Below are 15,634 nucleotides of genomic sequence, written 5' to 3' on the forward strand. Positions count from 1 at the left end.
ATTTCCGCAACAGGATGTGCCTGAGTTGATCAGGTGGTGGTGGAGAAGGTTGTCCTGCACTGCACCAAGCGTGGCCACTTTGATCCCTTCCTTCCTTCAGCTAAACTATCCCCAAACATCCACAACCCATGTCTAGAAACATACATTTTTGCACATGTGCCTCTTAGACTTACATCCCCAGCAATGGTTATTTTAACTGATAAAAGTATTAATGCACAGATTGCATTTAAACCACTCATTAAGAACCCCATTATTCTTCTTCACGATTCTCCTTCATCCCAGTCTACAGTAGGGGGAGGGCACGAGGCAAAGTGAAATGTGTGCTGGATGTAAAAAATAAAAAACCCCAGCAGGTTTGAATTCAACATCAAAAAGCCGTATGTGAGGGAAGAGAAGAGCGGGAAAGAATGCAGTGATTTTTAAACATCTTAATTAGGTGGTGGAAGTGGTTTGGAAAAAAAAAAAAGAAATGGGATTTAGCTCATCAGAAATGAAAACATCACACAGTTTAGTTTAATGGAATAAATAAATAAAATATAGTCATATGTGCAAAATAGTTGTGCAATGCGTCAAATTATTCTCCAATTTTAGATGCATATCAATAATAAGATGTTGGAGAAACCATTGAAAGGGGCCAGAGAAAATATTTTAAACTTGCAGCATGAACCAGAAAAGCAGAAAATCTCAAATAGAACAGCGCCTGGTGTTTTCAGCCGCTACAAGCCACTCACTGTTTGTAGAATCTGTTACATTAAAGCTGCACCCTGCAAAAAGAACCATGTATTTTCACAAAGCAGACAGTTCTGCTCTATTGAAAAAGCCCCATGAGAACAATTACCTTGAAGAGACTTGCTGCTGTGTGAGCCGCAGAGAGTAATAGCATTTCTAATGTGTTTTCAATCCCTTTGCTGCAGCAGCAGTGGTAAAGCAGCCATCACGCTACCCATAGAATTGAAATGCTTGAAAAAAGCCTTTTTATGTATCCCTGGATGATAAAGGGGCTCTACCGAAGATGTGTAAAGGCAAAATGTGGAATGGATTTAAGGAAAACTGGTCTGTAGCAGCTTCTTCTGAAGAGGGGACTGGATGGCACAGTGTGTCTATTTTATATCTCTGCTATAGGGGATAGGAAATGTCCAAACATACCAAATAATGCTCTAGTGCAGAAGCACTCCTACCATTTTATTTTTTGTCACATTGCAGCCTCGAATTTCAGTGCAATTGACTGATATCTATGTGGCAGCGCAACACAAACTGGTATATCGCTGTGAAGTGGAAAGAGGATACCGTATTTTCCGGACTATAGAGCGGGCCGCGCTCTCGGCGGCGGAGATGCCAATCTGCTATTAAGGAAACAGCCCTGAGTCTCCAACGCCGAACCATGGATTCGTTCACGCTGAGCTTACGTGCAGCAGCTCTATTTCCCTCCTGTACTGCCAGATCGATACTCCACAACTTAAGAGCGGCATCTTCTTCTTCGTATTGTTTCCATGATGAGGGGGTATAAGTTTGAAGAAACTGCTGCTAGATGTACTTGTTCTAAACGAAAATTAGCACTTTCTTCTTTTATTTCCAATTCTGACTTCCAAGCTAAAGAGCCCCCTGGGGGTTGAAGAAAAATCCGCAGAAAAGCAGCACCGGGCTACAAACCGAACCTGCATGGTTCAAAGCGTGGGAAAAAAGTAGCGGCTTATAGTCCGAAAAATATGGTAAATGTATTTGTAAAATATGTTTTACAAATACAAATCTGAAAATTGTGGAATAAATATATTTTTAACTTCCTTTAATCAAATATGCCTAAAAACTAGGGCAGTAATTTTCTACATTAGTCAAAAAATAGATAAATGGCATTAAGACATTTTCAGAACATTATTTAATTAATTAATTCATTCATTCATTGACCTTTGCAGTCTACTGAAATGTTCTGACATGAAATAGGAGGGTTGAAGTCTACCCAGCAATAGTACAGGCATGACCCGCCTTAGCAAGTAGTAAATTGTAATTTAATCTCAGCATAAATCCAGCTGTTCTGTTAAGGCTAGTTTTGAAATATTAGTAAGGCTGAAAAAACTAGGCAAGGCAGCATTAACCAGAGATTGGTATTGTCTGATAACAGTCATACACTGTATAAATATTCCTTGATGAAGGGCAAGAAAGTTACTGTTCAAATAAAGCCACAAGCATTTTAGGGGGTCAAATTAAAGACCTGGACAAAAGTTTTCTGGTCAGATAACACAAATATCTGATAATTTATCAGGTTTTTATTTATGAAAGCCATGTATCTATTTTATTCTCATTTCACAATTAAGTCCCATTTGTTCTGGTTCATATCCTAAAATTCCAATATATTACATTGAAGTTTGTCATGTGAAATAGTGAAATGGTATTAGTAATTTCCCACAAGACACTGCAGTGCAAGTAAAAACAGCAAGTAAAAATTGAACTACGGTTTCTGAACAATTACTCTGAGTATGCTTTCAGACAGACAACAAATCAAATTCCTTTACAGGAATCCCACCAGCAATAACTCAAGACAGGCTAAATGGCCGTCAGAGAGGAGAAAGAAGAGGCTACATTCAGGAATTCAAACATGTTCTGCACATGTTACGAGCTCTATTAACAATAAGACCATTATAGGTGTGTAACTGTTAATTTTAAAAAGTTACAGATAATAAACACCAACAGCCCCTACATGACTTTATAACTATGTGAGAGAAGGGGATCTATTCCACATGGAGTCCAGAAAAACTATAAATCAAGTTTACAAGCGGATCAACTAAGCTGTACGTATCTTCGCTGATACACTACAGGCAGCACATGTGAGGCCAAAGCCCACTGGCTTTCCTCTAACAGCTGATCGTCAGAAGAGGCAGTGATAGTCAAGATTCAAGTTTAATGAAAAGAAAAGAAAAACGCTGCAGCAGATTATGCTGCTACTGTACAGAAATAGCTCGTTTTTGTCTCCCAGTTGCATTTATACATGGTAAACAAGTGCAAGTTGCAAACCCTCCCAGTACTTTAACCTCCGAGTGTGTGTTTGAACGTATAAGGTGAGAAGATAATGCTAAGCTACATTTTCTTGGCCTCCAACTCAAACATCACCACCAGAGCATCATCAAAACAGAAATAGTCCGCATAACCAAGATGCTCACATCGCTGTAAATAAACACTGCTGAATAATTTAATCTGCTGCTCTGCTTTCACATTTTCTCTCTTGCTTCCAGGAAGCTCTTCAAAGTCCAGTTTCTCTCTTAGGAATGCAATAGCAATAAATCTGAGCTCGATGCACAGCTGTGCCCCAACATATCGATGGCAGACCACAGTAACCAACAAAGCTTGAACTTTTATTATCTTGTAATGTGGCTGAGTTTGAATTCGTTCATTTGGTTAAAAATGTGACTTAAAAGGTGTCAATGACCCTTTTAAATCACAGGGAGTTTTTTTTTCCCAAAGAAATGTGAAGAAAAAAACCCTGTAAATATATTTAACTTGAAGAATCAGTAAAAGGACAAAGTTACTATTTGGTTAGTCTTGACATTGATAACTAAGGTTGTCAGTAGATGCAGAAAATGTTTACATAAAGGGTTAAACTGGAGACAAAATGAGTTGCGTTAGAGGAGGCATTAGAAAATAGTGATTAAGAACATCCACGCTGGGTACTGAAGCATAAATAATGACCCCTGTACAACTTGGCAGCACTTTTGATATCTAATCTCTAATGTGCAAGCAGAGATCTCGTCATTTTGTTGACTGTGCGACCAAGAGACAAGATGATCTGCTTGAAGTGAATTTCAAGAAGTGTCTCACCACTGGAACATATACCTTTGAAGTGACCCGTCAGCTTGCCACTAGTGTAAATAGTGAGAATTTTTCTACAGAAACATGACCTAGGCATTAACACCATAAAACTTTAATTGTAAATGGAAATTCTGCATTATCACCTCTAATGTAACATTGCATCTATACATAATGAATGAATAAAGCAAAATATCTTTGTTTTCCAGTAAGAGTCAGGCATGAATTTTGTTAGAGGACAATGTCAGCTTAACAAAGTGAGATCAAACAAAACTACTCTGCACACAAAAGTCTATAAAACATACATTTAATTTATATTCTACTGAATAACAGATAGGTAAATAGCACACTATGCTAGGTAGCTAGGTTACTGTCGTACAGTTCAATAAATATAGAAAAAAAAGCAGAACAAATTATTGACGAGTATTTATGTATTAGGACAATGGGATTTTATGACACATTACTGTGTTTAAGGTATATTTATGGGGTGCTTTCATCCTAACATAAACTTTAATATTAAAAAAAACAATAATTTAGAGATTTTCCTAAAATCAACTGATGAAAAGTACCACCTACGCAGCTGCACAACACACTTGTCACTTTTACAACTGCTTCACAGCAAAAGTGTTGAGAAGATCATCTAGAGGTCTCATGTCAGAAACATAAACATACGGGCACACACATATTCAACAAGTCATATCTATTTTCAGATGCAGTCAGTTTGTGAGACCAAGTGATGATTAAAGCATACCACCGAATGCTAACCGCTGCCCTCTGTGGCCTCCCTGAGAAAAGATAGGCTGCCAGACATGAGCAGTGTGTGAACTACCTGATCCCGTGTAAACTGCTTGACCTGACTGAGACTCCAGAAAACAGCTGAGGTCTGAAACTAGTGAAAAACAGTGGGAAGTGGATTGAATAGACTTCTGGTCCTACCACTAGCCTAACATACAGTAACTCCCATCCGTTTTCCTTGCCAAGTTTTCTCTCCCATGTTAGGCTTAATTGGACATGTCATGGTTGAGTGTGGGCAATATACTAAAAGTTTTGCTGGACAAACATATATAAAACAGATACCAAAAAGGAAGGCAATTCTGTCAGAAGGAACATGGCCTAGCTTAGCAACAAAAACGGATACTAGCTTGCATGGGTTGTTTTTTGTTTGTTTGTTTTTGAAATTGTTTTAAGATATATGTATTTAAAACCCAACTTCCACACCTAAAGGTCAAAATATCAAGGACATTAAGTTTAATCAAAGCAAAGCTAAGATCCTGTTAGCCTAAGCTCACTTCTATCCTAATTTAATGCTCATTTCTGTCAATATGATAAGTTTTGACTTCAAATTACACATTAAAGATCATGTTTTAATGAATAGATTGGGAAACACAATAAATTTTTGCTGGTCAAAAATGTAAAGAATTATAACTTATTAAAACTATAAATGTGTCTAGTGCTCTTTAGCCTAGCTTTCTTTAAGCTAATTTTAGAGATCTGGGCATATGAAGCTGGATTTCTTGTAGGTGTTACATTATCAGTGTGTCAGCTACTTGTTCTCCTGTTACTTGATTAGTGATTAAACTACTGGCTGTTGAAACCTCCAGCAGTTAGCACCTAAATTTGTTCCAAAAAGATTAAACAAAAGCAAGTAGCCAACCTAACTTTTGACATGTTCAGTCTTTTGCTTGAAATTATATCCTGCACAATACATGGAATCACAATTATCTTCGTAATATCATTGTATGGCATATTGTAATTCCAAAGAGCACGTTAGTGGGATCAAAATTTCCTTAATCCACAAACTACAGCAATTTCCAGACTGGGTGAGATGCTGAAATGCATAGAGAAAATTACATCATGACAGGAAAAAAAAGAAACGGTGTCCAAAAAATGTTGGTCAAACATGTTCTGGCTACGTTGTAAATTTTAGTGAATAAATGCTTTTCAGAAAAATATGCAGCCCCAATAACTAAGCCAATTATTTGTAAAATAATTACGTGCTAGCGATAATAAGCAATTCTACTGCTATTTTTCTGAGTAGAAGTAGCTCAAATACATTTTCGTCAATTTTATTGATAAAGAAGTCACAAAATTCCTAAGTTATTCTTCATCATTTGCTCAATATATTGTATGTTCTTTGTATAAGGAGGACGTAAAAGGGAAGAAAATAAAATTTAAGGCCTTTTCTCATGCATAGTTCTGAAGATGTAAAATCTATTTTTTTCTTTTTGCCAGGTTTCTTTTTTTTCCCCAAGTGTTTTATGATTATGTGCAGATTCAAAAATGAGAGAAATATGAGCAAGAGAGGTAAGTTTTCTTGCTCCCTTGGGGAAAATGCTTTGAAGTTCAAAGATCTATCAGACTGAGCTTCAGTTTGGCACATCTATCACCACCACCTCCATTGTGACTCCCTGCATCACACCTTATTAGCTGCCAAAGCTTCTTATTCACATCTTTTATCCTGAACAATGTTTTTACCCATTTCAGTCTCATAAAGCTGCAAACCCCTGTTTTTAGCACTGTGTTAAAATGAAATATTGCAGCAAAAACATACAGCTAACCGAGAGCGAACAAGCATTGAATGCATGTCCACTATGCTGAGCACTTGGTGTGGCTACAGGTGGCTGGTGGCTCTGAGCCAGACAACCATCCCCACCCCCACTTTGTATATGACGGGAGGAAAGACAGGTGACCCAGCAGCCTGTGAAGTCTGCAGTGTAAAAACTTCAGAGAGAAGTGACTAGTTGTGTTGGCTGATAAAGGGGAGGGAGATAGAGAGAAATGGAGAGAGAGCGCATGAAGGGAAGAGACAGCTGCAGCTCTGTAGATTAGAACTGAAAACGGTGCTGTCTTTTTCTGTGCTCAGCTTTTGAACTGTGTTTTCGCCTGCTGGAGCTGATGATTGGCTAAGAAAAAGCTTGGTTGATAGTAGACCGGACCAATTTTAAACTCTGCAAAAGGCTTAAATGGAAAATATTTAACCTTATATCAAGTTTTAAAAAAATAAGAACAAGTCTCCAGCACTGGAACTGTTTACAAATCCCCATTTATTTTAGGAAGAAGTAAATTGTATGAACTAATCAAGGGGTAATAGTATATTTTACAATATATACTACTACAAAGTTGATGCAGATATTGTTATTTCCCAAAGTCTGCAGTCTGAAGTGTGCAATGCTTCCATTCTTAAAACTCATAAAAATGCTGCCATGTTTTATTCTGCAGTAAGATGTGATGTACTCTGTTATGACAAATTATGTGATTATCAAACTATATCTAAGCGAGTGATATGTTTGGGTACCAGGATGATAAACCCCTCTCTAAACAGTTGAATGCTGTGCTGGAGGTGCATTTACACACAATAATAAAACGTCCTACAGATCTTCTTCTTCATGACACAAAGAATTAAATTTGTGGTCTTCTAATTGTTTTTGAGGGAAAATTACTCACTCCATCATGGACGCGGGTATGGAGCAGCAGTCCTGTATCGCTGTGAGCGGAGAGGTGAGGTGGGCCGTGTAGGACGCCTCCACCACCTGCTTGTTTCTGTTCACCACATCCAGGTAGCGGTTAAACTTCTCCCGAATCTTCTTGGCCAACTGCAGAGAGGAAACACAAAATGTTAATAAAACTATTTGAAGAGATAGTTCTCCTTTTAAGGAAATTAATATTTATGTTAGCAGTTGCAAATATGAAGACTGCAACTAAGACAGACTAATCAGAAACATTTACAGTTTAGGAAACATCTGTTGTTCTGGAATATTGACTGTATATTGATCTCTGCTCTAATAAAATAGTTAAATAATTGTAATTTTCAGAAAATTTACATTTGTATTGGTATTTGTGAATATAAAGATTGCAATGTATAGAGACTAATCAAAAATGTTCTTAATTTAGGACATATCGGTCTTTGGAGCTCATATGCTTTATGTTGACCTCTGCCCCTTTCTATGCCCTCAAGATCTAAAACCATTAAAAAGGAATTTAAATGGCACTGTTACGTTTTCTTGTATGTAACCAATAGGATGTGGAATAGTATGGATTATTCAAACCTGGACTGAATTATTCTTCCATAATTAAGGATTCTTTAAAACACAAGTTTTAATATGCGACTTGTTTTGTTTTTTATTAAATCATGTAAATCTTATTCTGTGTTCTCCTCAGCTGGAACTATCTACAGAATTCCCATCTCTATGGATCCTGGAATCACCCACTTCAGCATACAACACACAAGCAATCAAAAATATATGGGTTGTTTAAACATCCACATGCACAAACATTCACATGTATTATTTATTATCAAGGAAGCTCAGTAACATCAAAGATGCTTCATGCCTCAGGCTACACAGAGTGTGAAATTTGTCATGGTTAACAGCAGAAATATGTGATGGATGGTTAAAGCTCAAGAATACAAATTTGCCGTCATGCTGCTCAGTAATTTAATAAGAAAATCAACCCTGACCAACAAGGGTGAGCCAATCAAAAGGCTGTGCTATTGCAAATACTTGCAAGGATGAAAATTCGCACGACACAACCCTAATTTAAATGTACAATCCACAACTATCTTTCATGTGTTGTGCACTTATGTATGCAAAAGATTATCAAGTAGTCGTCTTTTTGAAACTGCATGTTTTCTCAGAGGCAAATATATTTCAAAAAGAAGGGGGGAAAAAATAAAAAATAAATCAGCTTTTTCACTGACGTTTTTCCCCCCTGAACAACTTTAAATTATGCAGTGTTTTCTTTAAAAACACACGTTTTGGGTTGCACATCCCTGTACTCTTTCTGAATGGAGATCCAGATATTTCAGGAATCCAAGAAATATATCTGTAACAGCCTCCTGGGAGGCAACAACAACAAATAGCTCATTATTAATTCCAAAACACATTGAGAAAAAAATTCAGAGGTATTAAAAATAAAACCCAAAAGCACGGCATTTTTTATGAGCAATTTGATCAGACTCTCTAACTTTCTATCAACTTTTTCTGACAAAATTTGAGAAAATCTTATGACAACTCTACCTCTATAACCCTAAAGTATTTTTGGAATATTTTGAACCTTAGCTCTCCTCAGATTCTGCACTGATAGAAGAATATAAATAAAAGGCTTATCTATGGTAGAATCACTACATCTATCCGAAGTTTTATATTAAGTGCATAAACTTATAAAAATCATTAACATAGGGTGTTAAAACCAGAAACCAAAACAAGACACTGATGTCCAAATGCCTTCAGGAGGCACAGAAATATTTAATAAGTACAGATGAAGGCTTATTTCCACAGTAACTGAACCCTCTTTGTTCACATCCAGTAATTATTGCTACTTGCAAAAAAGCCTGTGACTGAAACAAGGACCAGGAAATTTTAAAAAAATAAAGAAAAAAAGTGAGCAACCCTGACCCACTGACTGCTTGTACACCTAATCAGCCAGTCGCTATTCCTATTTGGACCTTAATGGGAGCCTGAGGCGCAACTCGCAATTACTGCCGCTTCTCTACAAGCAACACAGACAGCATGACACGTACACTCATGTTGTCACACGGCAACTTCAAGGTAAAATCCTCTGTAGTGGTAATGTGAATTTTATGGCAATTAGCTAAAGTGAACTTTGCTTTGAATATGAAAAAAATGGCCAGAGTTCAGCTGAGGAGGGGTTCTCTGGCAGGGTGACAGAGTGATAGAAGCCCAATTCAGGTTTTAACAGAAATGACTTCAAAGAAACCAAACTGTTTTAGTGTTACAAGTTAGAGCTTAGGTTACAGTCCGCCATGAAGGTGCCAAACCAATCTGCTCTCCTCAGATTAACCAAACTCTCCAGAACACAGGAGCTCTACTCTCCACCATGTGAATCGCTCCTCCAGCCTCTCAGGCTTATAAAGCCCAACGGACCAGAATCAGCCACCACAAGCACTTACTGGAAAGCATGTCAACATTCCATATTATTCCAGAGTCCTCACTTCCTTTTGGCCCAATTTTAGAGTACAAATACCAATATTTGTAATGATTATGTATTCAATATTTCTACAGCAAGCAAGCTTTAAACATGAAAACTAGAAAAACTGTGGACAGACAGATCAGTGTCTAGCAGTGTTAAATTAGTCATGTATTGACTAATTTAATACATAATCCATGATCTAATATGACGTCACAGAAGCCAATTTCTCAAAATAGCTAAAAGAAAATAACTTTTTTGCTTAAACTTCCCAATATAGAGTCAGATAAATAAAATATTATAACGTGATTGGACGTGGAGCCAAGTTTATCTTGCAACCAGACCCAGAGAGAAGGATGGTAGCGAAAGTATGAATAAAATAAATATCCCAAACATCCACGGGGAGCTTTAGCCATTTCTCTTTTCAAGAGGAGACTATGCTGAAGAATTTGTAAAAGGGATTGTATACATGTAAATCCTAGCAAGCCAAGTAGCTACATAGATAAATAAGTACATAATTATGTAGCTAGCTACATAGATAGGTCCTAGAGAGATAGGACCACATAATACAATCCTCACAAAAACAAAAATAGAAAATATAGTCAAAGCATTTATTTAAAAAAACGATATTACATGAAATAAATCTATTCAATGCAATGCTTTCTTTTGTTAGAAAAATAAGAGAACAATTCAAATAGAATCAAATTTTTGACATGAAAAGAACCAATGCAATTCTGAATACAACGCTCATGCTTTTTCACAATGGAGGAAAGCACTTTAAAACTCTAAAAGTGGTGAAACTTGCTGATATGTGGATAATATTTAACAAATACAAGTTTCCCCTAAACCTTTCCAATGAGACTTCCACAGAGACTGTATTCATCGTTACCACTTCTGACCTGTGTGTGACTCAATCAATCAAGGTCATGGCTTTCTTTGAAGCAACATATGGAAGAACAGACCACAACCGAAACATGAGTCACTCATAAACAATAATCAAAGAAAAAGCTGTATTTATGAAGTGGGTAAATAAGATTAATGGAACAAATACAGTGAATTTCCAAACTCATTGACTTATTGTGACAAAGATGTATAATTCTGAAATTGGCAAACATAATCAAGCCAATTATTTTCCCATAAACAACCAACCCTATGATTTCAACAGTTTTGATGTCATTTAGCCACAGAGTAAACACTGTTCCCACACTGCACTAAGTCACAAATAATGTCTCATTGAGCATATAACCAATTAAGTTAGGGATGCAATGATCCACTTTTTTCACATCCAATACCGATACAGGTGTCTGATACAATACAGAAAAACTGTGCTGAATTGACTTAAAATCTTTCTTTTTTTTCTAAACACAGAGTACTCCACAATTGCTTGGTGAGGACAAGTGCAACACACCTAACAACAGCTTCACAAACTAAGTCAAACATGTAAAAACAACATAACTTTAATTTGTTCAGTCAGTGCAATTAAGAGCATAACAGTCAATGTAAAATAAATAATAAAGAAACTGACACAAACAACAGTTTGACTACCAAGGTCAAACAAAACAATGAACCACAACAAACGTTTGAAATAGTTCAGAAACTGCACTTAGGAATTCTAAATATATTTTGAAATAAATAAAGTGCAGCATTGCTCAGAGAACAATGCGCAGAATTAGGCTGAATAGATCTACCCTTATGGACCGTGCACACTGTCATCGATACCTGATTAAGTTTTTAGATCTATAAAGAGATTGATACAGATATTAATACTGGATCGGTGCATCTCTAATTAAAGGTATGGCAGAATTTTCTAAGCAGGAAAAAGATCTTCCAACTACATATGGAGATACAACGAGTGCATAATCCATTTTTATTACCATCACCTGAGCACAGACAGCCTGTGATCCAGTTGCCCAACTATGGTTTTAAGAAGATTAAAGCAAATTTAAAATTCATTTTATTTTCCTCAATGCAAATAACCAGCTTAAATCTAATGATTTGACAGCATGTGTCAGTGAGCAGGACAGTGAGACAAAGACAGGCACAGAGAGAGAGAGAGCCCGTGTTGTTACAGAGGGACAGATGTCTGCACAGCAGTCTGAATAATGAATTTCCATGAGGATAGCCTTGCTGAAGATGCCGGTGGCTGCTCTTTGTGGATCCTTGTCTGTTTCTCTTCTCTGCTTTCTCCCATCTCAACTGTTTCTCTGCAGATACTCTCCTAATTGAACCTCGCCTTGGCTCAGGGACACAGCCCCTCTGCCTTGAGAGCGAGAGCAAGCCAACTATGTCAGAGCTATAATCTGAAGTAGTTGGACACAACCTCGGGAGGGTTACGCTGAGATTTTATGGGCACCATTTAGGCTGGCCGCTGAAATACATACTTCATGTCTCAGACCGAGCAACTTCACTTCTGGAGTCTTCAGAAAAAGACACTTATTTCAAAAGATAATGGGAAGTGTTTTAATGTTTTATTTTGTGATGCTTTAGACTACAAAACAATGCTTTAAAATCAGTATAAGCTGCCTCTGGAATACTAAATACCAGCAAGGTGTGAGACACTGTACTCCCCTCACACTTCCATGTGCTGACACAGACAGAAACAAACAGAGACACAGTCACCGGAGAAATGCAAACAATCGTCAACCTGTCTGTTCTTGCTTGTGGCTGTTTACCACTGTGGTGTACATTGTCACTTTTCCAAGATCCCTGACGCAGAAAAGCAAACACACACTTTTACACACCGCGCCTGCACTCAATTATGTTAGATTTGACACAGGGTGCCAAAAATCCCAGAGTAGATTTCTTTTTCCACAATAAAATCCAAAATGGGGCACAACATTTTGAAATTTGGATTGAAGGGAAATGAGTTAAGAAAAGCCTTTCATTTTAGCAGCTGCTCATCTCTCTTTCTAACGGTGTGTCCAAAGCTTTTCCCTCTTACTATAACGAGGAGAGGAAAGGGTTGGACAGCCAGGAACAGAGGAGTAAAAAGAAATAAATAAGTTACCAAACTTCAAAGCCGCAGGGGAATCAGATATTGATTTTTAATAAACCCCCTGGTGTCTGTCCTCAGTGTTGCTGAAGTGAATGCTACACAAGACCACAGACATTCACCATGGCACATGCATGCACAGACAAGCAGGAGAACAAGCGCGCACACACACATAGCAGAGGTCTTTGTTACTCACCTGCTGAACTTCTGTCTCTCCGTTTGATGTCTTCTCCGTGTACACGAATGAGTTGAAAATCCTCTGGAGAGCGAGAGAGAAAGCAGAGACAGTGAGGTTGGACCAGCTAAAGGACTAATTTAATTAAGAGTGACCATCAAAGCTCTGTATTAAGGCAGAGTTTTAGTGACAGATCTCCATCTCTGTGCTGATGACCGATGTTTATTGTATGTAGTATGTAGCTTCATAAACACATCTAAGCAACTAATCTTATTTAAGGTCTCCTCCATATTAGCATCAAAACATTACATATAAATTATTTTGAATTTGTCCAATCTACATTAATGTTTGACAAAATGTCAATAATGCATCACTCCATCTGTATGCCAATGACAAAGTTGTTTTCCATGCAATATTCTCTGAAATTTAGGAACGATAAAACCTGACTCTGTTACTGAAACAGATTCATGCACCAGTGCTAATTCACATTACTTAGGTGGTCCCTTAAAGCTAAATGGTAAAATTAAAAGATGTCCCCCAGGGCACCGTAATTGAGCCTACACTTGTCATGCCAATATAGTTTCTCTGTGTCTTTAATTAGTCTGCATGTTACATTGCCATTTTTCCCACCTTAAATTTGCACTAAATTCTGAATAAGCAGCTTTAGTACAGTTTTTAAATCCATGTGTTGCCATTTTTGGCATTCATACTTTCTTTTTGTACCTGTAAATGTTTTTCATTTTTTCATCAATAAATTTTGTAGAAATCCTGTCAAAAATTCCCAAATCTGCTGTAAAATTTAAATCACTTCTACATTAAATACAAATAATCAATTTCCAGTTCACATTATGACGTGATGGATTTTAACTTCTAATCACACTGAAATCTTTCTGAGTAACCTCCTAATATTAGATATTTAAGTCATACAAACACATTTTCCTAAAGTAGAAAATGAGTAAATAAAGAAAAATACATTCAATCATGTTGTAAAACACAATATTGATAAATGTTGATTGATTTAATTAAAGGCTAAAAAAACATCACATTAATACCAAATAGAACATTATCAAAATTTAATATTTTACTGCAGATCATCCCAGCACAATGTGCTCCAAATGAAGGTAGTGTGTTTATGTATGTTTTTTTTTAACATAAATCATGTCTTTATTGTAACATGAAAAAAAAGAGTTGTTACAGCCAGAATATATCAATTTTTTTTCACCAGCGTCTATATAAATTTTTATGTGTTAACAATACTTTTTTTAAAATGTATTTGGACAAAATCAAGATTACAGTTTCTGAAATTAAAGACTCGACATAATACTACCTGGAGATGTTTTCATCAGCTATATTGAAGTATAAGTTTAAGTGCGTTCAAGGTTAGTTTTTGTATATGCATCTTAGGCTTAAGCAGATGTAAAAATGAGGTCATGTGTCAATAAATTAGAGAAACAAAAGAAACTCTTACTACATGAACTCTGAATATTTTTAAAGAAAGTTCAGAATATGAATTGATGGTTGGTGAAAATTCAATAATTAGAGATAGTCATTTTTGAAAATAACACATGCCAACTAAAAGTCTTTGACAACAATAATAGATGCCCAGTAAACTGGCAGCAGAAGCTACTAATGAGCTTGCCTTTCCAGCTGGATACTGACAAAAGTAGGAGGTAAAATGGTTCCCTCAACTGACCAACTGTTGGCAGAATAATGAGTCCAGTCGCCGGAATCAGTCCGTGTGATCATTTTGTCCAACGTAACAATTACTGATATTACAACCACTGATTAGAACATTTATTATCATTTAGATCACTGGAATCTTAGACGATCTATTAAGTTATGGCAAGCCTATCAGTCCCAACAATAATGTAGCTTTACTGAACATTTGTAAGTGGAAATGCACCAATCAATTGCTGGACGTCGGAATCGTAGATTTTAATCCAATCTGACCTGTGATCAGTAGGTCAAATACAGAAGGATCTTTGTTGTAAATAAAGAGTAAAAACACCCACCATTTTCAGTCAATAAACACTTCTTTCAACATCTATTTTGATGCACTTCTTGACTTTAAAGAAAATTAAGCACATTGGGAACATAATGTTTTGATGTACAAATGGGGATTAACATTGTGAGTCCTTCCTTTTCTGTTAGGTATAGAATTCTAACTTCAAGTAAAGCACCTGAAGCACATTGCTTAAAATGACAAAAGAAAACCTTTATCAGTTAAAATAGAAAACCTGACAGCTGAATCATCTTTGTTATCTGGATCTCTTTTTAAGCGTATATTTGAGACCATCTGTTAAGTCCATACACAGCAGCAAATCTACAAAACAATAACAGAATAACCAAAGAATAAATGTTTTAAAATCTTAGATTTCAACTTGAATGAATTTCTGAAGTGGGACTTTAGAAAATGCCACAAAAACAAATTTGCTGAAACCTCAACAAGCTAAAGCAACATAGCAAGAAAGAGGGAGGGAACATTTCCACACAGCATAGTGGGAAACTGATGGACGTAACACAGAAATAAACTAATTTAATTTATAACAGTTAAATGTACCGTAGTTTAACAAACTACTAATTTCCATACGGTTGTACTAACAGTCATTAAAACATTTCTTCCAGGTGATGTTTAGGCTGCTTAAAATCAGCTCAAATATTTGCTCCAGGAAAAAACTTGAAATTATCTAAAATCAGAAAAAAAAAACATTTAAAATAAGCAAAAAACTTTTTATACAAACTGGACC

At 36.5% G+C, this 15,634-nt stretch overlaps 1 protein-coding gene across 1 annotated transcript in view; it reads right to left on the minus strand.

The window, feature by feature from the left end:
* The window catches only part of cachd1 (cache domain containing 1), a 77,250-nt gene that overhangs the window by 33,201 nt on the left and 28,415 nt on the right, over positions 1-15,634 (minus strand). The window contains exons 2-3 of the mRNA XM_044129658.1: positions 12,909-12,971; positions 7,240-7,388 (exon numbers count right to left, since the gene is read on the minus strand). Coding sequence (XP_043985593.1) covers positions 7,240-7,388; positions 12,909-12,971 — 212 coding nt within the window. The remainder of the gene's footprint in view (positions 1-7,239; positions 7,389-12,908; positions 12,972-15,634) is intronic.

The sequence above is a fragment of the Gambusia affinis genome, linkage group LG10 (assembly GCF_019740435.1).
Source record: "Gambusia affinis linkage group LG10, SWU_Gaff_1.0, whole genome shotgun sequence".
NCBI classification, from domain to species: domain Eukaryota; kingdom Metazoa; phylum Chordata; class Actinopteri; order Cyprinodontiformes; family Poeciliidae; genus Gambusia; species Gambusia affinis.